Here is a 25,777-nt window from a genome sequence, read left to right as displayed (position 1 = left end):
CCTCTGCTCTTCGTTCCAATAATGACAGCGACTCTTGGTACCACATTACCTTCCCTTCTACCCTCGACCTTAAACCTTCATGACTCTTGGTACAGGCCCATGATTTTTCCGTACTAAACGTTTGAATCTTCCCCCCTCACCATTGGTCCTGGGGCAATTGTAGGTATCTGGCATCTTTTCTTGCTTGCCTTCTTGAGCCTTGAGACATATATGTTCCCTCACAATAGGTCATCTTTTCCCATTTCGAGGCGATCCCCGCCTCTCTGCACGCGACGCTACAATCGTCCCGAAACGATCACCGTACGTTAAGGGTTAAAGTAAAGGGAAAAGCAAGAAATAATAAGAGAAAGCAAAAAATAAGAGAAACCAACAAAACAAAGAATACATAAACACAACACTCACTGTGTCACTGCCTTCACCACTCACACCACAGTCAGTCACCATCTTCCTCTAAGCTTTTCCACTTTATAAAATATCCACTTATCAAAAATAACCCCACAATATAAAAAAAAAAAGTAAACACTAGTAAAAAAAAATAAACGCAGGACGCCAATGTCTTCACCCCTCACAAGCACTTGCCGTCGCTGTCGACCTCCGAGTCAAGGACGTCATCATCCACCTGCGCTTCCTCTGCTTCCACCGCTTCCACGGGATCGTCCACATGGTCTTCTGGTACTACATCTTCCACTGGTTTTCTTGAAAAACTGCAGCATGGTGGTCTGGCGTTTTCTTGGAAAATTCTTTTTGCATCACTGTAGCAGAAGAGTGCGTCTATGGTTTTTCTTGTCGCTGTGCTGTTCCGCTCTACATTGGGGTCCATTTCCTCTAGCATGGCAAGGCCTTCTCTTATTTTTCCAAGTGCTTCATTGAGCCTCTTGGCTGTAATGGCCAGTCCTTCATTCTTGTCTGTTGCCGCCACTGCTGCTGCCTCCTCTTGTTATCTCTTGTTCTCCGCTTCTATATCCAGCAGGTCCTCATTGGTTAACTCTTGCCTGTGTGACAGGAGTAACTGTTCAATGTCCTCTTCTTCCACCTCTGCCAGGCCGAGATCTTTGGCAAAAGTGACGGTATTCTTGTTGGCATTGGAAACAACGTCATCGAAAGCGAAGCCTTTGAAGCAATGCACAAACTGTGGACACAGTTTTTTCCACATACCGTTCAAACATTTTCTTGGTACTTGCTCCCAGGACTGTTGGATGTAGATTAAGGCGTCCTTGATGGTGAGCAGCGGAGCTCCCTCCTATCAGCCAGCTGCGGAACTCTCTGGCGTGCAGTTTGAAATTGTGTCTGGCACTCAGTTTGAAAGTGCAGTTTGGCCAAATTGTGTATAAACAAACCGATCGCGCAAATTTAATTTATTATAATATTTTTTCAGTCGCGTATTAACAAAAATGCATACATTAAACACGCATAAATCGAGTTACCTGACAAAAATGCATAAATTAAACACGCGTAAATCGAGTTACCTGTATCTGATGGAAGAGGAACAAATAATGAAGATTAAAAAGGAAAAAAAAAAAAGATCTTTGAGTGATTATACAAGAAAATCAGAACCCCCCAAAAACATATATGATACTTGGATTAACATATAAAATGTTGACTATTATTAGAGTGGCATTTCAATTCATGGACAAAGATATGATGAAAAAAATTATCACAAGCATGCTACGTCCTAAGCTGGAATATGCAGCAGTGGTGTAGTCACTAAACTCTAAAAAAGATATGAGAAGATAAGAACAGATCCAGAAGATAGCTACAAAGATGGTGCCGGAATTAAAGGACCTATCATATGAAGAAAGGCTGAAGGAAATGGGACTGCCAACCTTACAAGATAAAAGAGAATGAGACCTAATAACAATGTATTTTTAAAATAGTAAATGGCATTGAAAAAATAAACAAGGAAGACCTGGTACTGGTGAGACAAGGACAAGAGGGCATGTAAGGATTGGGATGAAACAGTGTGTGAAGGATATTGCAAAATACAGTTTTCCACATAGAATAGTGGAAAAGTGGAATGCATTGAGTAATAAGTTGTTACAGCACATAATGTGCATAACTTTAAAGAAAAGTTGGATAAATGGAGACATGGAGACAGGACACTATGAGCCCTGCTCGAACCCTGTACAATACAACTACATAAATACAGAGAGAGAGAGAGAGAGAGAGAGAGAGAGAATCAGATTGGTATGAGTAGGTAAATGATAAACTAATTAATGTGTTCTTCCAGGAAGAGAGAGAACCGGTGCAAATGATGCAACCGTTCAGGCCGGTGATGGTTGTGGAAAGTGATGGAGGCAGCACCATCCTCCGTCTGACCGTTCCTAACACTCGGGAAAAGGAAGACAATTTATGTAGCCCAGGCACCAAGGAACCTCCAATCTTCACCACTACCATCATTATTATTTCTCTATTCATAAGTAAGTTCTCAGCAGCATGAGTGTGAGCATTTGCTTGTTCATATATTGTTCCACATTTTGGTTTGCTAATGTAGATTTAACATGATACTAATGATTAAGCTATGCTGATATCCAATGTAAATGCAATGAAATTGTTGAGAAAAAAACTAATCAACTAGAAATTAAAATGAAGTGTGATAGCTTATGAGTTAACAATAAGTAAAATTTTGCTGTAATGAACAGCATGAGAATTAGCTGGATATTTATTTAACCAATGATGAATTATGATGTTATGTTTTACTTAATTTGATAAAGATAAAAAAAGTAACACTTACCCTGCATAACTTTCAGGTACTACATTGATGAGTTTCCTTGCAGTACTTTTAGGATATTTACTATGGAAACAGAAAAGGAATAAACATCACAAAAGAGATGATAGTGAAAATCAAGTGTGTAGGGTAAGTATTTTCAGTGCTTTTTACCTTTAAAGCTGTTAAACTGTTGAACCATCACACACACACACACACACACACTGAGAGAGGACGGCTCGTCTCCGGCTGCGTACGGGAGGAAAGAAAATACCTATGGTATTACAGGGCCCGGGTAACTCTAACTTTGTGTCCGTTAATGTCCTACTGTCTCTTAGTGTTGAAAGTGAGTGATCCCTGAGAGGGGAGTGTGGACGGTGATCGTTCTGGCCGTAATCAGCTGACAACAATAAAAATGGCGTCCAGGCAAACTAGAGACTTTGAAGGTTTTATTACTACGCCAAAAGGACTACAGAAACTTGATATGGATGCAAGAATCCAGGCGCTGGAAAGTAAGTTCCTAAGCATTTTGTCAATAGAAGAAAAACTGGATAGAGTTCTAGCCGAGAATGATTCGTTCAAGAAAGAGATCTACTTGTTAACGCTAGCGAATAAAGAGCTATTGAAGGAAAAAGTAGAGATGGAGAAAGAAAACCAACAACTAAGGAAACAATGTGAAGAGATGAAGGCTAAACTCATGGAAATGGAGATAAAAATATCCGAAGGGGACTTGAGAAAGAGGAATGTCTTAATCTAATTGACACCAGGATGAAAGAAGTGAATCATGAACATCTGGAGGTACAAAGGTCGTTTAGGGAGATAGTAAAAAAGCAGGAAGAGGAAAATAAAGGGATTACGCAGAGGAAATGGTAAAGGCACTAAAGGAAAATGAGTATGTGGTGAGAGATATTGCTGAAAAGAAAAAATGTGTGATCATAATAGGATTGTGGGAGGAAACTAACAGGAACTGGCAGGACAGGAGGGATAAGGAAAATGACAAGATTAAGTCTTTACTGAACAAGATCTCTGTGGAAGAAGAGGACCTATATGCTGAGGTAGAAGAAAGTGTGAGATTGGGAGCTTTTGAGGAAGGCAAGAATAGACCATTAAAATTGAAATTAAAGTCTCAGGTGGCAGCGGAGGCCTTGTTGAGGAGGGCTTGGAAACTTAAGGACTCTGAGGAAGCCAAAACAATTTACATAAGAAGAAATATGTCACAAGATGAGAATGAAAATGAAGGAGCTAGTATCTGAAGTGAAAGAGAGGAATGACGAAAGAACAGAGGAGGAAAAGATCAAGTTTTTTGGAGGATGAGAAATGGGAGGCTAAAGAAGTGGTGGATAAAACAGACGGAATAGGCATTACATGGAAGAATGAGACTAGGAATGGAATAAAAGTGACTTGCACGAACAAAGATGGATTTCTGTCTAAGAGGCTAGAATGTATGGATTACCTAAGAAATAACGAACCGGACATAATGTGTGTAGTGGAAACAAAGCTAAGGCACGAAATAAAGCTAGACTGGTTTGTTGTAAAACACTACAAAGTATGGAGAAATGATAGAAAAAATAAAGGAGGTGGTGGTATAATGGTTCTTACTAAGGAAGATCTGATAGTGAAGGAGGTGAACTATAGTAAGAGAAATGAGGAAGTGATAAGTATGCTTATAACAGATGGTAAGAGGGACATTAATATTATAACAGTATACATACCACCCAGAACCAGTGCTTGGGAATATGAACAGTACCAAATGGTGATGAGAAATACTCTAGACAGAATGAAGCAAGAACTCATCAGAAAGGATAGAGTGATGATAGTTGGAGACTTTAATTGCAAAGAAATAGTGTGGGAAGACTACGAAGTGGTGAATGGTGGTGAGTGGGCAGAAGAATTGTTAAAGGTAGCAACAAATAACTTGATGACACAGTGGGTGAGATCACCAACAAGGTGCAGGGGACAAGATGTTGCAGCAAGGTTGGATTTGGTATTTACCAGGGAATCTCTAAAAGAGGAAATTGAACATGAATGTCCCTTGGGGAAAAGCGATCATGATGTCCTAAGCTTTGAGCTGGATACAGAATTAAGCACGAATAAGATTGTGGAACGCAGGAGGAAAAATTAAATTATACTAGGGCAAATTATAACCATATAAGGGAGTTCTTTAATGAAATTGACTGGTCCGTGGTATACCAGGAAAGAGATATGCAATTGAAATACGATAAATTTATGGATTTGTATAACTCTGCTGTGAAAAGTTTGTGCCATATTACAGAAAGAGGACTTTAAATAATAAACAGTGGTTTAATAGAAATTGTGAAGAAGCAAAAAGAACAAAGAAAAGGCATGGAAGAAACTTAAGAAAAACAGTGATGTATTATCAAGAGAAGGCTACAAAACAGCAAGGAATAGATATGTTGAAGTAAGGAGAACAGCACAGAAGGAATATGAACAGAGGGTGGTGGAAAACTGTGATAGTGACCCAAAATGTTTTACAAATTCATAAATGGAAAACTAAATAAAAGGGAGGCAATAGAAAAGGTAAAAATGGGAAGAAGTATATGAAGATGCTGGAGATATAGCTGAAATTTTGAACGACAACTTTTGCAAAGTGTTTACAAAGGAGGAGCATTTTATGGGAGGAAGGCCTACGGAAATAAAGCAAATGCAGGACATCATGGTTACTAAGGAAGATGTAAGGAAAATTATAAGCAATCTGGATATTAATAAATCAATGGGGCCTGATGGCATATCTGGGAGGTTGCTAAAAGAATGTAAGGATCAATTGTTGAACCCCATATTTGATATTGTGGAAACCTCCATACGAACAGGATTAGTCCCGAAAGAGTGGAAAAGAGCTGACATTGTGCCTATATATAAGAATGGTAGTAGAATGGAACCGCTAAATTATAGACCAGTATCGTTGACTAGTATATTGTGCAAGGTATGTGAAGAAGTAATTAAAGCTAAGTGGAGTGAGTATCTAGAAAGTGAAAACATTCTGAGTGAAAGGCAGTTTGGTTTCAGAAAAGGAAGATCGTGTATCCAATTTATTATGTTTTTATTCAAGAGTGACTGACATACTACAACATAGAGAGGGATGGGTGGATGCTATCTACCTGGACTTGAGAAAGGCCTTTGATAAAGTACCACACAATAGACTGATGTGGAAACTAAAGATGATTGGAGGAGTAAATGATAAACTAGCAAAATGGATGGAAAATTACTTAATGGGAAGAGAAATGAGAACAGTGGTGAGAGGAAGGAAGTCCGAGTGGAAGAAGGTAACCAGTGGAGTTCCACAAGGGTCAGTGCTGGGTCCCATCATGTTTTTGATTTATGTTAATGATATGCCAGTAGGAATTGACAGTTACATGAACATGTTTGCGGACGATACTAAAATTATGAGGAGAGTAAAGAATGTGGAAGATTGTAACAAGTTACAGGAAGATCTTGATAAAATATATGAGTGGAGTAAAGAGTGGCAGATGGAATTTAATATAGACAAGACCCATGTTATGAAAATGGGAAGAAGTAGATACAGACCAAACTGGGATTACAGACTGGGTGATGAGAAAATTAAAGAGACCAATGAGGAGAAAGACTTAGGAGTAACCGTGCAAAACACTTTGTCACCGGAGAAACACATTAACAAGATTTTTTGGAAAACATACAACATGCTTCAAAATATTGGCCTTGCATTCCACTACCTAGATGAAGGAATGATGAAGATATTATGTACCTTAATAAGACCCCAGTTAGAATATGCAGCATGTGTCTGGTCACCGCATATGAAGAAAAATGTGAAGAAGGTAGAAAGGGTACAAAGGCTGGCAACAAGGATGGTACCAGGACTCAGGAGTTAGACTATGAGGAAAGACTGAGGAAGCTGGGGCTGACCACATTAGAAGAGAGAAGAACAAGAGGAGACATGATAACTATGTATAAATTAGTGAACAAGATTGACATACTGGATAGAGAGTTGATAAAGGTGACCACAAGTAATCATCTCCGAGGACATGGAAAGAAGCTAATAAAGGACATCTGTCTAAATGACGTGAGAAAATATAGTTTCCCGCATCGTAGCATTGATAAATGGAATAAACTGAGCAGTCATGTCATTGATGCGGTGTGTGTCAATCAGATGAAAGAGAGATATGACAGGAATGGACAAGGAGACAGGACACAGAGAGCTTAGCTCGGGCCCTGTAATACACAAATAGGTAAATACACACACACACACACACACACACACACACACACACACACACACACACACACACGACTAATTAATGTCAGATTGTTTAGTAGTGCATGAGTTGTGTGAATCTCAACACATGGGCATATAACTTAAAAACTATGCAGTATACCAACATGGGCCAAATACAAGAACTCATGTCATAAAGCTTACATAACACTAGGCCCTTTTCACATGTGGACACTAGTATCGGACACTTGGACACTGTTGTTTGACACTTGTTTTTTTTTTTTTCTTTTATGTAGGGAAGCATCAGCCAAAATTAGGGAGCAAATGCCTTGATACCTCCCTCTTAAAAGAAGACAAGTCGTAGGAAGTCGGAAACACAGATGCAGGGAGGAAGTTCCAGAGTTTACCAGTGAAAGGGATGAATGATTGAGAGTACTGGTTAACTCTTGCATTAGAGAGTTGGACAGAACAGAGATGAGAGTAAGAAGAAAGCCTTGTGCAGCGAGACCACAGGAGGAGGGGACATGCAGTTAGCAAGATCAGTGGAACAGTTAGCATGAAAATAGCGATAAAAGATAGAAAGAGATGCAACATTTCGGCTGTGAGAAAGAGGCTGAAGACAGTTAGTCAGAGGAGGGGAGTTGATGAGACAAAAAGCTTTTGATTCCACCCTATCTAGTAAAACTGTGTGACTGGAACCCCCCAAACATGCAAAGAGTACTCCATACACAGGCAGATAAGGCCCTTATACAGAGTAAGCAGTTGGAGGGGAGAGAAAAACTGGCAGAGACGCCTCAGAACACCTAACTCCATAGAAGCTGTTATAGCAAGATATGAAATGTGAAGTTTCCAGTTAAGATTATGAGCAAAGGACAGACTGAGGATATTCATTGTGGAAGAGGGAAACATTTGAGTGTCATTGAAGAAGAGGGGATAGTTGTCTGGAAGGTTGTATTGAGTTGATAGATGGAGGAATTGAGTATTTGAGGTACTGAAAACTACTAGATTTTCTCTGCCCCAATCGGAAAACTTAGAGAGATCAGAAGTCAGACGTTCTGTGGCGTCCCTGCGTGATCTGTTGACTTCCTGAAGGGTTGGTCGTCTCTGAAAGGATGTGGAAAGACGTAAGGTGGTATCATCGGCGTAGGAGTGGATAGGGCAAGAAGTTTGGTTAAAAAGTTCATTAATGAATGATAGAAAAAGAGTGGGTGACAGGACAGAACCCTGAGAAACTCCACTATTAATAGATTTAGGAGAACAGTGGCCATCTACCACAGCAACAATAGAACGGTCGGAAAGGAAACTTGAGATAAAGTTGCAGAGAGAAGGATAGAAGCCATAGGAGGGCAGTTTTGAAATCAAAGCTTTATGGCAGACTCTATCAAAAGCTTTTGATATGTCTAATGCTACAGCAAAAGTTTCACCGAAATCTCTAAAAGAGGATGACCAAGACTCAGTAAGGAAAGCCAGATCACAAGTAGAGCGACCTTGACGGAAGCCATACTGGCAATCAGATAGAAGATTGTGAAGTGATGGATGTTTGAGAATCTTCCTATTCAGGATAGATTCATAAACTTTAGGCAAGCAAGAGATTAAAGCTATAGGACAGTAGTTTGAGTGGTTAGAACGGTCACACTTTTTAGGAACAGGCTGAATGTAGGCAAACTTCCAGCAGGAAGGAAAGGTAGAAGTAGATAGACAAAGTTGGAAGAGTTTAGCCAGGCAAGGTGCAAGCACAGAAGAACAGTTTTTGAGAACAATAGGAGGGACCCCATCAGGACCATAAGCCTTCCGAGGGTTTAGGCCAGCGAGAGCATGGAAAACATCATTACGAAGAATTTTAATTGTAGACATGAAATAGTCAGAGGGAGGAGGAGGGAAGGACAAGCCCAGAATCATCCAAGGTGGAGTTGTGAGCAAAGGTTTGAGAGAAGAGTTCAGCTTTAGAGACAGAAGAGATGGCAGTGGTGCCATCAGGATGAAATAAAGGAGGGAAAGATGAAGAAGTGAAGTTATTTGAGATGTTTTTGGTTAGATGCCAGAAGTCTCAAGGGGAGTTTGAGTTTGAAAGTTTTTGACATTTTCTACTTATGAAGGAGTGTCTGGCAAGTTGAAGAACAGACTTGGCATTATTCTGGGCAGAGATATAAAGTGCGTGAGATTCAGGAGATGGAAGACTCTAGTACTTTTTTGTGGGCAACCTCTCTATCATGTATAGCACAAGACCATTGTGAGTTAAACCAAGGTTTAGAAGGTTTAGGTTGAGAAAAAGAATGAGGAATGAACGCCTCCATGCCAGACACTATCACCTCTGTTATGTGTTCAGCACAAAGAGATGGGTCTCTGACACAGAAGCAGTAATCATTCTAGGGAAAATCAGCATAATACCTCCTCAGGTCCCCCAAACTGGCAGAGGCAAAATGCCAGAGGCACCTTTGCTTTGGAGGATCCTGTGGAGGGATTGGAGAAATAGGGCAAGATACAGAAATGAGATTGTGATCGGAGGAGTGCAATGGAGATGAAAGGGTGACAGCATACGCAGAAGGATTAGAGGTGAGGAAGAGATCAAGAGTGTTGTGTGTGTCTCAAAGATGGTCACGAATACGAGTAGGATGTTGCACCAGTTGCTCTAGGTCATGGAGGATAGCAAAATTGAAGGCTAGTTCACCAGGATGGTCAGTGAAGGGAGATGAAAGCCAAAGCTGGTGGTGAACATTGAAATCTCCGAGAATGGAAATCTCTGTGAAAGGGTAGAGGGACAGAATGTGCTCCACTTTGGAAGTTAAGTAGTCCAAGAATTTACTATAGTCAGAAGAGTTAGGGAAGAGATAAACAGCACAGATGAAATTAGTTTGAGAGTGACTGTTAAGTCGAAGCTAGATGAAGAAAACTTGGAAGATTCAAGAGCATAGGCACGAGAGCAAGTTAAGTCATTGCGTACATAGATGCAACATCCAGCTTTGGAATGAAAATGAAAATAGAAAAAGTAGGAAGGAACAGAGAAGTGGCTACTGTCAGTTGCCTCAGACAACTGTGTTTCGGTGAGAAAAAGATGAGGTTTAGTAGAAGAGAGTTGGTGTACTACAGATTGAAAATTAGATCTAAGACTGCGAATGTTGCAGAAGTTAATGTAGAAAAAGTTGAGGGAGGTGTCAAGGCATTTGGGGACGTTATCAAGAAAGGTGTCCGACCTCGGGACATTTTTGGTCCCCTCCCCAGAAGGGGACTCTGAGGCATTGATTGGAGTTCCCATTTTTCTTTTAAATTTTTATCTTCAAGTGAAGGGTGTATGTGTGGTAAGTGCATGTAGTTTTGTGTGAAGAAGGAGAGTTGTCTTTAGAGGGTAGGCTGTGACTACCCCCTTGAGTTGTGAGGCACAAAGGGAAACGTTCAGTGAGATCACAACTAGCTTTAATGGAAGGTTCATAGCACCCCCTGAACTAGTGCTATTAGATCTCTCTCGGAGTAAATTATTGTTTCGGTAAGTGTCTACTACCTCCTACCTATTGCCTCCAATAGTTTTCAACGGAACCTTTCACATGATGCCATCACATTTGCTCAGCTGCAACACAAGCATGAAGGCATTGTACTCTACTAACATGTTCCCAATACTCACTATTAGGTATTGTTTGCAATGGGAGCTTTCAAATGGAGACACAGAGTGGCTACATTATTCTGGGTTGAGTCAGAGTTTGAAGGTTGCCAGATTGGTCTTTTCTTAAAGCCAAAAAAATCTGACATTAGGCAAACTTTCAAGCATTTGGCCTAAATTCTCAAATGTCCAAAGCTGTAATAGAGCTATAGCAAGCTGACAAAGCTAGAAAATAAGGCAGGCGAGTATGTGTAGGTTCTTGTTCCTTTTCTACCTTTACCATAGTTATTTATGCAATTTGTGCCATTTTGTTTTTGCTATTGAATATCAATGTAATAGGAAATTGGGCATAATTCTTTCTACTGAGTGTCAGTCACTGGTTGCTTGCAGTTGAGGTGACCGATCCTTTTGCATGTGGCAACAAGTGTCAGACACTTGTTACCTCATTTAGTTTTTGATTTACCCTTTCACATGACACCACTATGGTTTAGGGAGGCGATGGTGATGTGGATAAGGTGGTGAGCGTGGGATTGGGCAGATGTTCATGCGTAGGCTCCAATCCCATCACCTTGAAACTTTGCCATTTGTTGAGTGGTTTAAAGTTACCTACATGTCACCATGATACCCAAGTTATAGCTAGGTAGCTACACCAAAGATGCACTTGGGTGGTGATATGGGCCCCAATATGGGTAATATTATGAATAAAATTACTAATGGGTTGAAGCTGAACAGCCCTTTCCATACTCTTCAAGTAGACCTATAGGCACTATAGGCAAAAAAAAAAAAAAGAAGTTGCCTGGCTGTGACACCAGCTTTGATGGTATTGTGCTCTTGCAATGTTTCTGACACTCAGTTATTTATTGTCCTTTTTTTTTTATTGAACTGCAATTTTTGTGGCCCTTGGTAGGATATATCCTCTTATATTATGAAAAGAATAAAGTGAAATAAAATAAGATGAAATAAAATAAAATAAAATAAAATAAGATCAAATAAAAAAAAATAGTGGACCAAGAGCAACAAAGTACACTACTATATAGTGCAATTATTGACATTAAGACGTATGGATGCAGCCACACAAGTGAGATCAATAAAAATGAACAAATTTTATACATTTTCAGAATCATGATGTCAGCCATAACAGGAAACATGACTCAAACACAAAACAATTGACAGCTGGGCATCAGACAGAAAACATCTACTCTCCCTCACCTTGTAATACAGAAATGAGGTCACCACTACTGCAAGAAAAGTGAGTTTCTAACAAATTAGTATGTATCCTTCTAGCTCCAAAGGTGGTGATCATTTTACATACACACAAGGAGGAAGGACACTCATAGCAGTTGTCTTCTGAGTGGTTTATTTGGGCATCACACACATGTAGCTGTACCTTGTTGAGCTAATGTGTGTGCTGCAGAGGTGGGGACTGAGATGAGACTGACCAGCTCCACTCTTGTGGCCACTGGGTCCAGCTAGTCATAAGGTCAGATTAACTGACTTGGCTCCAAAGCAGCAATGAGTTAATCTTTCAGAACACTCTACCAGGTGTACGACTCCATCACTCTCACACTAGAATAACACACAACTAACAAATTATGTCATAACAAAAAGTCCATACATGTTACGTTTTTCAAAATATTTATAACTAGATATTTAAAAATTACAATAAAACTAGACAAAAATAGAAGTTTCATGCTGTACAATAATTCAGGACCTTTTGGTGCTACATCTAAGAATGTTGAACTGCATTTGGTGCAGCTCAGCCTGGAGCTTGCTTCTACAGACACTTGGTTCAAGGCCTATGTTTACATTATGTTATACAGTACAACTATATGTTTATAAAATCCTTTGTGTATTTTTCTACAATTTTTCTTTCAATTATAATTGTTATATTACTGTGTGAAGTTTGCAGTGACATAGTCCCTCCATTCTATTTCTTCACCAGCCATCACTGTATGTGAGCAAAGCTGAAGATGTCAGTACAGGAGAGGTAGGGAACACAACTACCTGGAGAACACTCCTAAACAAAATAATATGACAGACAGATAGATGGCAAGGCAGATAGAGGTGAAGATCTGAAAAATAAGATGGTAAAAGTAATTATTTCATAGTCTTTACTGGCTGAGTTAGTAGAACACTAATCTACCCAATGGTGAAAAATATATGCCTGATACTATTAATTTTACCTTCCAGAATAGTTTGAAGGAAAAAGAATTACATTTTCTTTGCTCATATAAAGTTAACTTTAACTGGATGTCATAAATTTTCTTGTAATTTTCAGAATCAATATTCAAGAGGAAATGTACAGACAGTGCAAGCTTCCTTATCAACCAAAGACCAATAATGAACTGGCTAAACATATACAATGCATGTCACAAACCAGTCATGTTGTACAGTGCTGACGTATGACAAACAACATTGATGACTAGCAGCCACAACTTACTACATGTCACAAACCAGTTATGTTGTACAGTGCTGAGGTATGACAAACAACATTGATGATAAGCAGCCACAAATTACATATGTCACATGCAATGTATATATATATATATATATATATATATATATATATATATATATATATATATATATATATATATATATATATATATATATATATAAAATTGCAGTAAAACGAAAATGTCCATTGAAGTGCTGGCCCTGTACAGTCTCAAGAGCATCAGCCAAAACCAAAGGACAAGTGTCTTGAAACTTCCCTCTTGAAAATTTCAAGTCATAGGAAGATGGAAGTACAGAAGCAGACAGGTAGTTCCAGAGTTTACCAGAGAATGGGATGAATGACTGAGAATGCTGCTTAACTCTTGCATGAGTGAGGTGGACAGAATAGGGGTGAGAAAATGAAGAAGGCCTTGTGTAGGAGAGGCTACAGCTATAGAGTAGTAAAACTAAAAGTTGCACTAGAGAGTAAGTGTTTTGGTATAAAACATGACACTGTTTTCCTCTTCTTAGGAACACAACCTTGTCGAGGTGAAGAGGCTTGAGTATTCTAATGGTCAGTAGAGTTAGACTAAACAAGCTTAGTGGGGCACGATAATGAGAAAAAAAATTATCACAATAACTGATAAATTGATAACAATAGCATCACTAGTGATAAATGATGATTGATAACCAGTGATCTAAATCTACAACCCAATAATGATAATTTGATAAAAATATATTTTTTTTATATTACTGATAACAATATTGATAATTTAACTAATAATAATAAGGCCAAATCATTATTTTCATCTTGATCTTAGAAATCTTACAAAAATTTGGAAAAATTTCTGAATCAATGTTTATCCTGTCTTTTCACTAATGAAAGCTAGTTTCAAATAAAATAGCTACATTTGACTTTGAGTTAAAAATTTCCAACATGCTCATGTTCTAAAAAACTAAAATCATAGAATATCACTGATTTGGAATAAAAATTATTGGTTATATTAATGAATCGATACAGTGAGGAAATATTAATAATTATATAAAGATAACCCAATATTGTTTTTGTGCTAAATTATCAGGATACCTTATCACAATGACACCCACCTTTGTAGACAAGTGCCAGCAGTATTAGTATACTAAGTATGTCTACTGACCAGAATCAGAATGAGACTAATGTGTTTCTTCACTAAAATGCCATACATTTTGTGGCATAGTATTGGGTGACCAAACCATGTCCTTACAGTGACATCAACTGATAGAAATTATATGAGATTGGGGAGAACTTTATTAGGCAATACATGTATACACATTCCACAAAAGAAAATTGTTTGCAGTTCAACACTGTTAAATTTTTGTATTTGGTTATCATTCCACATTTTCATTTGGACACTTACTTCCTCAAATCTTTTCTTTTATGTTCTTGGCCTATAACATTGGTAGGTAATACAATTGCAAATTTTAAGACTTAAATGATTAATCTCATATATCTACTCATGGAAACTTAGGTTGTCAGGGCCTGTCCATGGCAGCAAAGGCAACTTTTTAGAGACATGATTACAAAGGCTCATGCTCATGCTCATAGTGGAATCACTATTGTGATGCAGCTCACTGTGAGGCTCAGACCCTGTACAAAGAGGATATTGAAAGATTATTGAATAAGTTGGATGTAAGTTCAATAATTGAAGGGAAAGTTCCACTAAAATGGAAGAAGGCCAACGTAATTCTGATATTTAAAGGAGGAAAGGCAACTGAACCACTAAACTACAGACCAGTGTCTTGGGAAAGTTGTGTGAAATAATTATCAAAGAAAAATGGGTTAAATTTCTAGAAGAGGAGCAAGTCATATCGAACAGACAATTTGGGTTCAGGACAGGGAAGCCATGTGTATCAAACTTATTAAGCTTCTACTCGAGAGTTATTGCAGGACTTGAAAACAGAGATGGATGGGTGAACACAGTATACCTGGATATTAAAAAGGCTTTTGATAAAGTCCCTGATGGAAGACTACTTTGGAAACTAGAGAGCATAGGAGGACTGTGAGGAACTATGCTAGAATGGACAAAAGATTATTTGAAGGATAGAGAAATGAGAACTGAGATCAGGGATACATACTCATCTTGGGGTAAAGTAACTAGCGGAGGACCACAAGGGTCAGTGTTAGCCCCCATTATGCTTCAGATTTATATAAACGACATTCACATTGGGGCAAACAGTTATATAAATTTATTTGCTGATGATGCAAAACTGCTAAGAGTTATCAAAACTAAAGAGCAAAAAGATCTAAGAGTGGTTATACAAGAAAAACACTTAAGTAAGATATTTGGAACAACGTATAAAATGTTGACTAACATTAGGGTGGTATTTCAGTACTTGGACAAAGATATGATGAAAAAATTATTACGAGTATGATATGTCCAAAGTTGGAATATGGAACAGTAGTGTGGTCGCTGAGCTTGAAAAAAGAATATAAGAAGATTAGAATGGATCCAGAAGATAGCTACAAAGATGGTGCTGGAACTATAAGATCTAACATATGAGGAAAGGCTAAAGGAAATGGGACTGCCAACCTTACAAGATAGAAGAGAAAGAGATCTAATAACACTGTATAAAATAGTTAATGGCATTGAAGAAATAGACAAGCAAAACCTGATGCTGGTGACAGAAGCTGAAAGGATAAGAGGACATGCAAAGAAGATTAGGAAGAGGCAGTGTGTGAAGGATATTGGAAAATATAGTTTTCTACAAAGAACGGTGGAAAAGTGGAATGCATCGAACGATGAAGTTGTTACAGCACATAATGTGCACAGCTTTAAAAAATAATTAGATAAGTGGAGATATGGAGACAGGGCATTATGAGCCTTGCTTGAATCCTGTACAATACAACCAGGTAAATATAACTAGGTAAATACACACACACACTTTGAGAGATAAGCATATGAATGATTTATTGATAATATAGATAATTAATTGTCCAGAGTGATGTTTCACCATTTAGCCCATGTTTACAATACTATTATGAAGAGTTAGGTGGAACAATCTGACAATTGGACACCATCTTCATTAAAGACACTACTAAACCTGTACATATATCTATCATATCAGAACTTCTCATATTTCTGCTGGCCTTGTGACAAGACCCGGAGGTTTTCTGTACAATGGCTCAGCCAAGCCATCACAAGCATCATATGCACAAACATCCTTTGATTAACCCTCCATGTTTTCAGACCTGGATGAAATATCATTACTATCTTGTATAAAATAATATAACATGTTACATTGTGTTGAAGCCTCAGCCTAGAGGGTTTGCAGTGTGTGTGCATGCTTATGTTGGCCATGATAATTTGGCTGAGCTGTTGTCCAGGAAGACTCCAAGATTGCTGGAGATGGGAAATAATATTTTAGTCTTTGAGTATACATAGTAATTATAAAACTGTTATAGTATCTATATTTCTATCTATACATTTAATTTTACTGACAGTATTAGCCATTAACTATTCCTATTATCTGTATCATGATTTTGCTTAAGAACAATATGTTTGAGTTTCAAGTCCCATCACAAATTCAATTAAATAGTCAGTTGCTAAATCAACTTCCCTCAAGATGTCTATTATACAGTCTCAACCTGACCTCCATTGAGCACAGATGTGCGTGACTTCTGCTCTCGCTGTGTTCAGGTCAAGCGAGATTAGGTTGGGCAATGTGCTGGGCCCAGCCATGCATTTCATGAGCCAATGATGGCCTCCAGCAGTGTTGTGGTGTCTTTAGGTACTAGTTCAGGAATTGTGAAGGGGAAGTGAGCATTGGATTTATCCTCCTCAGAATCCCCGATAAAACACTTGATCCCCAAGAAGGCTGCCTGCAGCCTTGAGAGTGAGCGGTCTCACAACTTTGAAGGACTCAGTGATGGTGAGCAGAAGCTGCAGGACCAGGACTGGATGCAATAGGGAGGATTGGATGTGCCACCTGCCACCAGAACCATCCCTGGCCAAAGCTCAAGCTGGGCTCCATTAGGGAACATAAGTCCATATACCGAGCCATAATGGCACTGGAGGTGGAGTACCCAGAACTGAGGATGGATGTGAGGCCCAACCTCAAGACGGAATATGTCCTCACTCCCAAGGACAAAGCCTCCACAGCCCTCTTATGGTGACTCACCAAGGAAGGATCAGGGCGTTGCTCCTTGACCCAGGCCTGAGGAGACACAAGGATATGCTCCAGTGATAACCTATGAAACCTCCCACTCAATGGAGTTAGAGAACCATCCCAGCATGCTGTCTGCCATGAGACTGCACAACCTGCAACAACATCCCTAACATGTAAGTACTAATAGAGCATCAGGGACTGCTGCCCGCCAAGCTGGATCTAGGCTGCTGGAGCTCGTATACACTACAAGCCTATCAGGGTAAACCTGTCAGGTGCTAAGTGCCACAGAGATTCAACCACCTGCAGGTAAAGGTGTGTGCACTCTGTCAGGTGCGGAGTGTGCAGCGGGCCCCACCCAACAGAGGAGTGCAGTGACTGACATGAGACCAATGTACCAACTACAGCAAAGTGCCCCAATTGAGGAAAAAAACACCACACATACAACCTGTAGAGCCCCAAGAGGCTTCGTAGGATGTGGCAGCCTCCCTAGTGACACCAGCATCAACAACAGCAGTCAGTTGATAGCTCCCAGCAATAACAATAGTAGCACATTCAATTGTGTGGCCAGCACCATAGTGAGCAACTGCAGCAACACTGCTTTATGTCCACTCCACCACCAGGGAGGCCAGCATGGGTCAGCCAGCCCTCCCCCTCAGGGACCCCATCCCCCTCCAAGCTAGGCCAGGTGAAAGACAACACCTTATGGGAAGAGAAGCCAGCATCATTGACATCGCTAATCCTCCCTCACAGCCTCTTTTTCTGAGACGTAATGGAGCTGCCAATGTGGCTGGACACAAAAATGTGCCATGGAATCTTGCACAAAGCCACCTGCAGCATAGCCTATTGCCCTGCCTGTGGCACTGCATGCAAAGATCAAGTGCCCCATGGCTGGGCTGGGTGAGTAATTGCATGGCCTGGTGCATGGGATTGTATGGGAGATGGTGGAGGAGGTGAGGTGACTCATCCTCAGTTGGCCAGAGTTCACAACCCAGAACAACATGGGCTTGCTCCTCCTTCAGGAAGTGGCAGCCATCATCACAGCAGTAGGAGGCACCCAGCAACATCTGCCAGCTACAGGGGAGTGCCAGCAGCTGCCAACAAAACCAGCAGACCAAACATGTCATGATGGAGGACAGGGTGATACCATACAGAGGGCAACCGATGCTGTCATCCCTAGGTGCTCCACAGGCCATCGCTGATGCCCAGACTGAAAGTTCTACAGGAAGGAGGTGAGGGAACATAACCAAAGCATCAATGTCCACTGCACAAGAAGCACCCAAACCCAACCACCCTGAGGCTGCTGCAGGATGTGTCACAGCAAGCTAAGGAGGCAAAGTGGCTGCAGTGGTGCACTACCTTCAGCCAGCACACTTCCTTAAGTCAGCTGTGGAGAAGTGTATGCACTGCCATGGGTGCTGCCTCTACCCAGCCCCTAACCCACCCACACCCCGAACAGGAGGCTGAGAGGATCACTGGCAACTTTATTGCGCGAGCCTCCAGCACTCAGCTGCCAGCCTGCACACATCAGCTCTAGCAGCAACTGCAGCTACAATGCAAGGAGGTAGTGATAGATGCCCTTCACATCCTAAGAACTGGCCAGGACACAGAGGAAAGGACACGACACAGCCCCAAGGACAGATGGAGTGACATACTCAATGTAGGCTCAAGCTGGGCCGGCCTGGGACACTGCACTGCTATCCTTACTCAATGTATCCTGGATGGTGGTCCACCTACTGCCCGCCTGAAAAAGGTGGATGTCTAGCCAATCCCCAAGCCCAGAGAACCAGCAATACTGCCAAGACCACAGAGAGGATGGGAGGATAGTGCTGTCTCACCTGCAATGGCGTGCAGGTGCATTACACCCCACTGTGTTCGGTTTCACCTGAGGCTTAAGCATGGCAGACAGCATCATCTCCCTCCTGACTCAGGTCAACTACAGAAGTAGCTAACACTCTATTTATATGTTGGGAATAAACACAATAGTACAGCTAGTCTGAGTGGTGTTTTGAATGAGTCATGGGAAGATACAGCCATGTCTTTGGTTACTTGCTATACCAAAGAACAATGGCCCTGAAAGGGAATAAATGATGACAAAGATGCCAAAGGATTTGAAAGCTGGAGAATTTACAAACTATGTGCCATGTATGACCACAACATGAAGCCACATATACATGTCTCTAAAAAGCATGATTGAAACTCCTACACACAAGTTATTTGGGCATTTAGCAGATGAATAACAGGCTACTACAGCAGACTATTGATGTAACATTGGGGATGAAATAGAAAAACTAGCAGGAACTGCACTGTATGTGCTAAGCATCAAAACAAACTATATTTATTGTTTCTCTGTGAATGATGCCTGAAAACTCTGCAGCTCTCTGCATCTGGACAATGCATTAACTTTATAGGTCCAAACTGGCTGGTGATAATCAGTAGTTATATGCCCAAAGCATTCTTGGATATATCAGCCAGGCAAAGTCCACATCTACAAAAAGCTATAGTGGAACTGCTACAATTGAACCATAGATACACGAATATGTTCATGTCAGGAGAATTCCCGAATTGGTTTTGGAGAAACACACCTGATGTAAAGAATAGTGTTGTGGAATACTTGATTCAGATGTTTAAATAATTGCTTAATAAAATAAGGCGTACCCACCAACATCCAATGATTCCTAACAAAGTAAATTACAGAAGGGAACAATTGCAAACCAAAACTGGCACATTTCTACCTTCACTGGCTCACATGAAGCAGCTAAGTCAGTCTTGGAGATCCATCACCCATGTGAGATGCCTGGAAAGCTTTGTTTATTATAGGCTAGCTAGTTTTTTTGTATATTACATATTATGATAACATTTATTTCATATATTTTTACAAGAACTGATGATAAATAAATTTTTCAAATGTTTCAAATATCTATGAAGAGACAAAGATCTCATTCAAATTTTCACATTTATCACTGTGGCTGTAACTGCAGTGTTGATTGATGTGGGTACATAATATATACCACATATTTTTGTCTAATGTTTCCATTACTGTACTCCCTAACTACCTGCAAGTAGGATATATGAATATTTTGAGGAAGTAATGGAGGGTTGAGGATAAGGGATTTATACTGTCATGAATGTGCATATACACGTGAATGTATACATATGAAAATGTACTAATTCCCATTATATGATTCATCATTATAAATTTTACTGTTACAATCTTTCTTCTTTACTTCCCTTTGTTTATTATATGATTAGTTATGCTTCGTTTCTGTGATCACTGGAGTGCACACTCACTCGTTTCATATGCAAATATTAGTGGCACTTGCTTGGGTGTGTTAGAATGTAACATAAATCAAGAGCTGCTTTTCTCTTATCATGTTAATATTATATTATTATTATTATTATTATTATTATTATGATTGCTATTATTATTATTACTATTAATTTTATTATTACTATTACAATAAGCCTGTAAATTAAATCGGCTGAGGGAAATCTCTTTCTCAAATATCCAAGGATCTGACTTATCCTGCTACACATGCAAAATCACAAAAATATTTTTTATAATCAAAACTTCAAACATATACCAGAGGTAATAACTGCACTTTTAAACCACACTTATCTGTACAAATAGAGTCTGTCAGCGAGATGGGGGCGGGTACAACGCACGGCGTGTGCATACAGAGCGTGGGTGGCAGCATCAGGCAGGCACGTCTGGCCTGCGCCTCAGGAAGTGGAAGAAGATAGGATCATTGGACTCTGGACTGGTTTGCTTCATGCCAGAATGGAAGATGAGGAACTCCGGGGATTGGTTTGTGTCGCCAGAAGAAAAGGTAGAGGAACTCTGGGGACTGGGTTGTATTATGCCAGAAGGAAAGGAAGAGGAGAGGAACTCTGGAGACTGGTTTGTCATTCCAGAAGGAAAGGGAGAGGAACTCTGGGGACTGGTTTTCATCATGCCAAAAGAAGAGGGTGAGAAACTCTATAGTCTAGTTTGCATCATGGCAGAAGACGGAGAGGCAGAGGAAGAGAAGTTATTTCTGGGGGCGAGGCCAGGCCAAATTGACCTGGGCCGCAGACACTGATCCTGCAGCTTAATTAACGCCTTACCGTCTTAATATCCCATGCGGGTTATAAAAATTAGGTAGTTTTTAATGACTCAACATGTTTAAGCTTGTATGAAATTGACGATTTGGCATCTCATTAGTTTGCCCTCTTCCCTCATCAACCAGCCAATCCCAAAGCTGATAGCCTGATACCATCCACACAGCCAAAGCTACGCGTCTTGAAAGGAGCGTCTGTGACTTCAGTACCTACATTTATAAGGATAGGGGTCTAATTTCTCTAAAACATCAATGCAATCAGTTTATATATATATATATATATATATATATATATATATATATATATATATATATATATATATATATATATATATATATCACTGGACGCTCCCATTAATGACTATGAACACTCATATGGGTTCAGCGTCCAGCAGAGGGTTTGGTAAGGTGCTTGAGAATCCTGTAAATTCCACTGATGAGGTGATAGTCGCCTACATGGGGACTATGGTTGCTAACCTTCTCTGGTATATGTAGCCAAGAAGCTTGATGAGTGTGGTTACAAGGTCTAATGCTGTAAGTATAATTCTCATGCTCGAGAAATAGGAATAGAAACAATAATACACTGTAAATAATAAATAATTATGAAAATAAAACATAATATTGGTAACAACAACGACGACGACGACGACGACGACGACGATAATGTTTAGTTTAGCAGCGAAATTGGGCACACCACACTTACTCTGTATGTTTACCTTATTATAGTGTTCTCACTATACTATATGTCTGAAACTTTTAATCTGCGGAAGTTTAATGTTCACCCAGAACAGTGCTCTGAAATTTGAACAAACTCGCAAAAAAGAAAAAAAATAAGTAAAATAAATAAATAAAAAAATATAAACAATCTAACTTCAGATTCTGCCAGTTTCTCTCGGGTTGAGCCTTGTAACAGCTTTGTACTAGTACGAATGACGTAGGTATGCGCCTAATTAAAGATAGTGCAAGCACTATACTAAATACCATTTTTGTCGATTTTCAATTTTTATTTCCTATATGCTACTTACATTACTTGTAGTACATGACACTGTTATATATACATCTTACTTAGATAAGCATTTACATCTTTTCAATGAGATATTCATCCATCCGCGGCCGCACATGGCTCATCACAAACCACGCCCACGCTGTAACACGCTTGGAGGAAATATAAAAAAAAAAAGAAGAGGCTATGACGTCACAAAAGTGAAGCCCCCTTTTCGGAAGTCGACCCAAAACATGATTATACGAATGCTAGCTGTTATGTACTGTACTGGCTTCTATAATTATGTACCACTGCTTAGGCTTACATGTACCATTGGTGGGGTGCTATGTACCGGTGTGGCATGAAGAAGTGTCCCACCATGACGAAATGGGAAAGTTCCCAAGATATCGTACCGCACGCCGAGCCTTCAGGGAGAGGATCTCCTCGTCCAGTACAATTCCAATGGGGAAAACGCTCCGACAATCATGATTTTCCCAAAAACTTAACATAGTTTAGTATATCATTCAGTATACCTATTTTGAGGAAGTATACGTCTCTGGCAGTCGAAATTTACTAAAATATATGTATGGGGATCTCTTAGTAGTAAAAGAAGTCATTTATAAAGTGGTCGCCGACCGTGACGGGCGTTCATATCCTTGCTGGCATGGTACAATAACTTTTTGATAGGTAGACGCACGAGAACATTATTGGAACCACCAGCTGACTCAGTGACGTCATCCGGTCGTGTAAACAACTCCATATTTTCGAGTGAGTATACACGTGTGGCAGAATTTGATCTTGGTTTGTATGTTTCATGTGCCTTAATATTAATTTCTTGTTAATATGGGCAAAGCTAGACCTTGTGCAGTGTATGGATGCACGCCTGCCAAGTCTAGTAATTTTAAATATTATAAATTCCCCAAGAACAAGACCATCGCAAGACAGTGGCTCCAAAAATGCTATCGTGCTGACACAGTAAACGTAATTAATGCCGTGATTTGTGAGCAACATTTTAGTTCCGCCCAAATTAAGCGCAATTTGAAATATGAGTTATTAGGTTCCCCAGTTCCAAGGAGTTGGAGGGATCTAAAAACTGAGGCAGTCCCTGATCAAAATCTGCCATTTCGTGGACACGATAATGGAAGTGGCCTTTCTGCAGAAAATACAGGTAAGGAAACTTAGATTTACTGGCTAAATCTGATCAGTTTCAACACTCCAAATTAGAAATTGTATAATCTGCTTATGCTTAATGAACGAAATTAGTTCTACTAGTAGCCTAGACCTAGTCCATAATTTACAGGCTATGCCAGCCTTACAGGCTACTGACTGTACCATGGTACAATAACATTTTGATGTCTCGTTATTGTACCATGGGTTTACACTCAAGAATAAAGTACCTATATGAAGTGTGAATAGTTTAGGGCCGATGCAAGCTAAAGGAATGGATTGCCACGTTTAAATAGCGGTATGCACTCACGGTCCATTCATATTACATGCATTTCAATGGCTTACGGTCCCCACTGAAATGCATTTAGTATGTGACAGCACCGTAAACAGAGCGTGACCGTTCCTGTATAGTGTGGATCGCCTTTAGACTCATACGTGCATTAGCCTTTAGCCTCTTGTAGTTTTATATGTAGAGAGAACAGTGAGGTGCTGAGGAAGACGACGAAGGTACATGAAGTCGAAGAGAATCAGAGGAAATCAATGTGCATTATGCAATTATGCATAATGTATATGGCTTGAAAAATCCACTAACAATGTTTTTGAGCCACATCTACTAGGCTATCTGACATGTCTTTATCTGTACAATATCTTGTCTATCGCTATGAAATATCATCAACATTCAATCACTAATGTGTATCATGTGTATCATATTTAATTTTCAACTGCATAACTAATGGCTCATGAATAGAAAAAAGTTTTATATTAATCATTCATGATTTATTGAGTAGCAGACTATCGCGATCAGAGCTGGCTAGGCGAATGGATGACGTCACAGAAACAGCGTTTCAGAAGACTTACCAGTAGGGCTGTGAGTTCAAGACTCTCGTGCGTCTACCTGTCTCTCGTTATTGTACCATGCTTGCTGGTCTCTACTCTGACCGCTGTGCGCAGTGAGGTGTATGACTACGGTGCATTTGCTACCACTTGTCAAATAACCAGTGCTGGTGACAAACAGCAGCTGGCTGCTTTATAGCATCATTTTTTTTTTTTTACTTAATTAGGAATTATATTTGCTTACATTAAGAATAAAGCAGCAGCAAAACATTCCATATTTACCTAGTTCTCAAGTAAATAATTTTGTTAAATGGTGTGATGATAATTATTTGAATTTAAATGTAAAAAAGACAGGAAATGTTAATTGATTTTCGTAAGAGGGAGAGGTGTACTCAAAATCTTGTAATTAAAGAGGAACAGGTAGAAATTGTACACGATTATGAATATTTAGGGGTGCAAATTGATGATAAAATAACTGGTGATGTAAACACAAAGAAGGTGTATGGCAAATGTATGCAGAGAATTAACTTTCTGAGAATTTTAAGAAATCTAAAATTTCAAAATACTATTCTTGCTATGTTCTATAAGTCTGTTATTGATTTGGGTATGTATACATTTTCTTTTGTTTTACTAATTTTACAATCTAAGGAATTCTACTAGATTTGTTATGTAGAATACTCATTAAGAGGTACATGTTTTTAGAACTGGTTTTTGCCACCCTTCTGCATCGTTATTAGTCCGCTTGTATAAGCTCCAAGTCTGTGAAGGATGCATCTCGTTCCTGATCCATTTTTTTTTTTTCATAGTAGGTAATGAGACCTTGAAGTCACTGATCAGGAAGTGGCTGGCTAGTGATATGGCGAAAAGCTGGCTCTATAGGAAATGGAGATAAGTTTGGCAGCGTCATGAACTGCCGAATAAATTGTCTTACAGCGAGTTGATTAATTTAGGTATTTTGTAGACCTCTAGTCTCTTCACTACGGTACACTGCTTGGGCCCAGTGAAACCAGCAGCCATGAAGGGAAGCCTCGGGAATGCACACTCGCACTGCTGACCATAGTGCTCTTTCAAAATCCAAAACAACTTCACAAACAGTTGTTGACGTTAAATCAGCAATTTTTCATGACAGCTACACAGTTCTCTATTTGCGTGGCAAACAAATAAACATTATTAATTATATTAATAATAGTTACATAGCTATAATCATGGTACATAGCAGTAATGGATGGTACATAGCAGCCGGGGATGGTAGTACATAGCAGCCAGTGGTACATAGCCATCGGTGCATAGATGCGCCTGTTATGGATTGGATGATACCGCGCGACATTCACCCATCTCAACATTTTGCTGCACCAGGAGTGACAATGGAGACAAAATATTTTATCGGTAAGGTGTACAGATTTTCATGATTAATTACCACAATCACTGTCTTTTACCCTTTCACTGCCTTTCGAGTCTGAGTCAGCCATAGTGCATTCATGCCTTACACTGCACTTGCCGAAAGTTCATAGATTTTATCCCAGACTCATAACGTGAGCTGTTATGACGCCCATCCTCAGCCTCCGTAGAACTCAACCATTTACCACGGCGGCTGTCCAGAACTTGGCAAGGCAGC

General features: G+C 39.7%; 1 protein-coding gene across 2 annotated transcripts in view; it reads left to right on the top strand.

Annotated features, from left to right (window-relative positions):
* LOC123516195 overlaps positions 1 to 22,164 on the top strand; it is a 43,776-nt gene extending 21,612 nt beyond the window's left edge. For both annotated transcript variants that reach the window (XM_045275385.1, XM_045275387.1), the window contains exons 4-7: positions 2,228 to 2,417; positions 2,748 to 2,854; positions 11,619 to 11,749; positions 20,711 to 22,164. In XM_045275385.1, the coding sequence (XP_045131320.1) occupies positions 2,228 to 2,417; positions 2,748 to 2,854; positions 11,619 to 11,749; positions 20,711 to 21,161 (879 nt within the window). In that variant the 3' untranslated portion in view covers positions 21,162 to 22,164. The remainder of the gene's footprint in view (positions 1 to 2,227; positions 2,418 to 2,747; positions 2,855 to 11,618; positions 11,750 to 20,710) is intronic.
* The last annotated feature ends 3,613 nt before the right edge of the window (positions 22,165 to 25,777 follow it).

The sequence above is a fragment of the Portunus trituberculatus genome, chromosome 40 (assembly GCF_017591435.1).
Source record: "Portunus trituberculatus isolate SZX2019 chromosome 40, ASM1759143v1, whole genome shotgun sequence".
NCBI lineage: Eukaryota > Metazoa > Arthropoda > Malacostraca > Decapoda > Portunidae > Portunus > Portunus trituberculatus.
The sequence above is the reverse complement of the archived record's forward strand: the minus strand, read 5'-3'. Positions and strand labels throughout refer to the sequence as shown.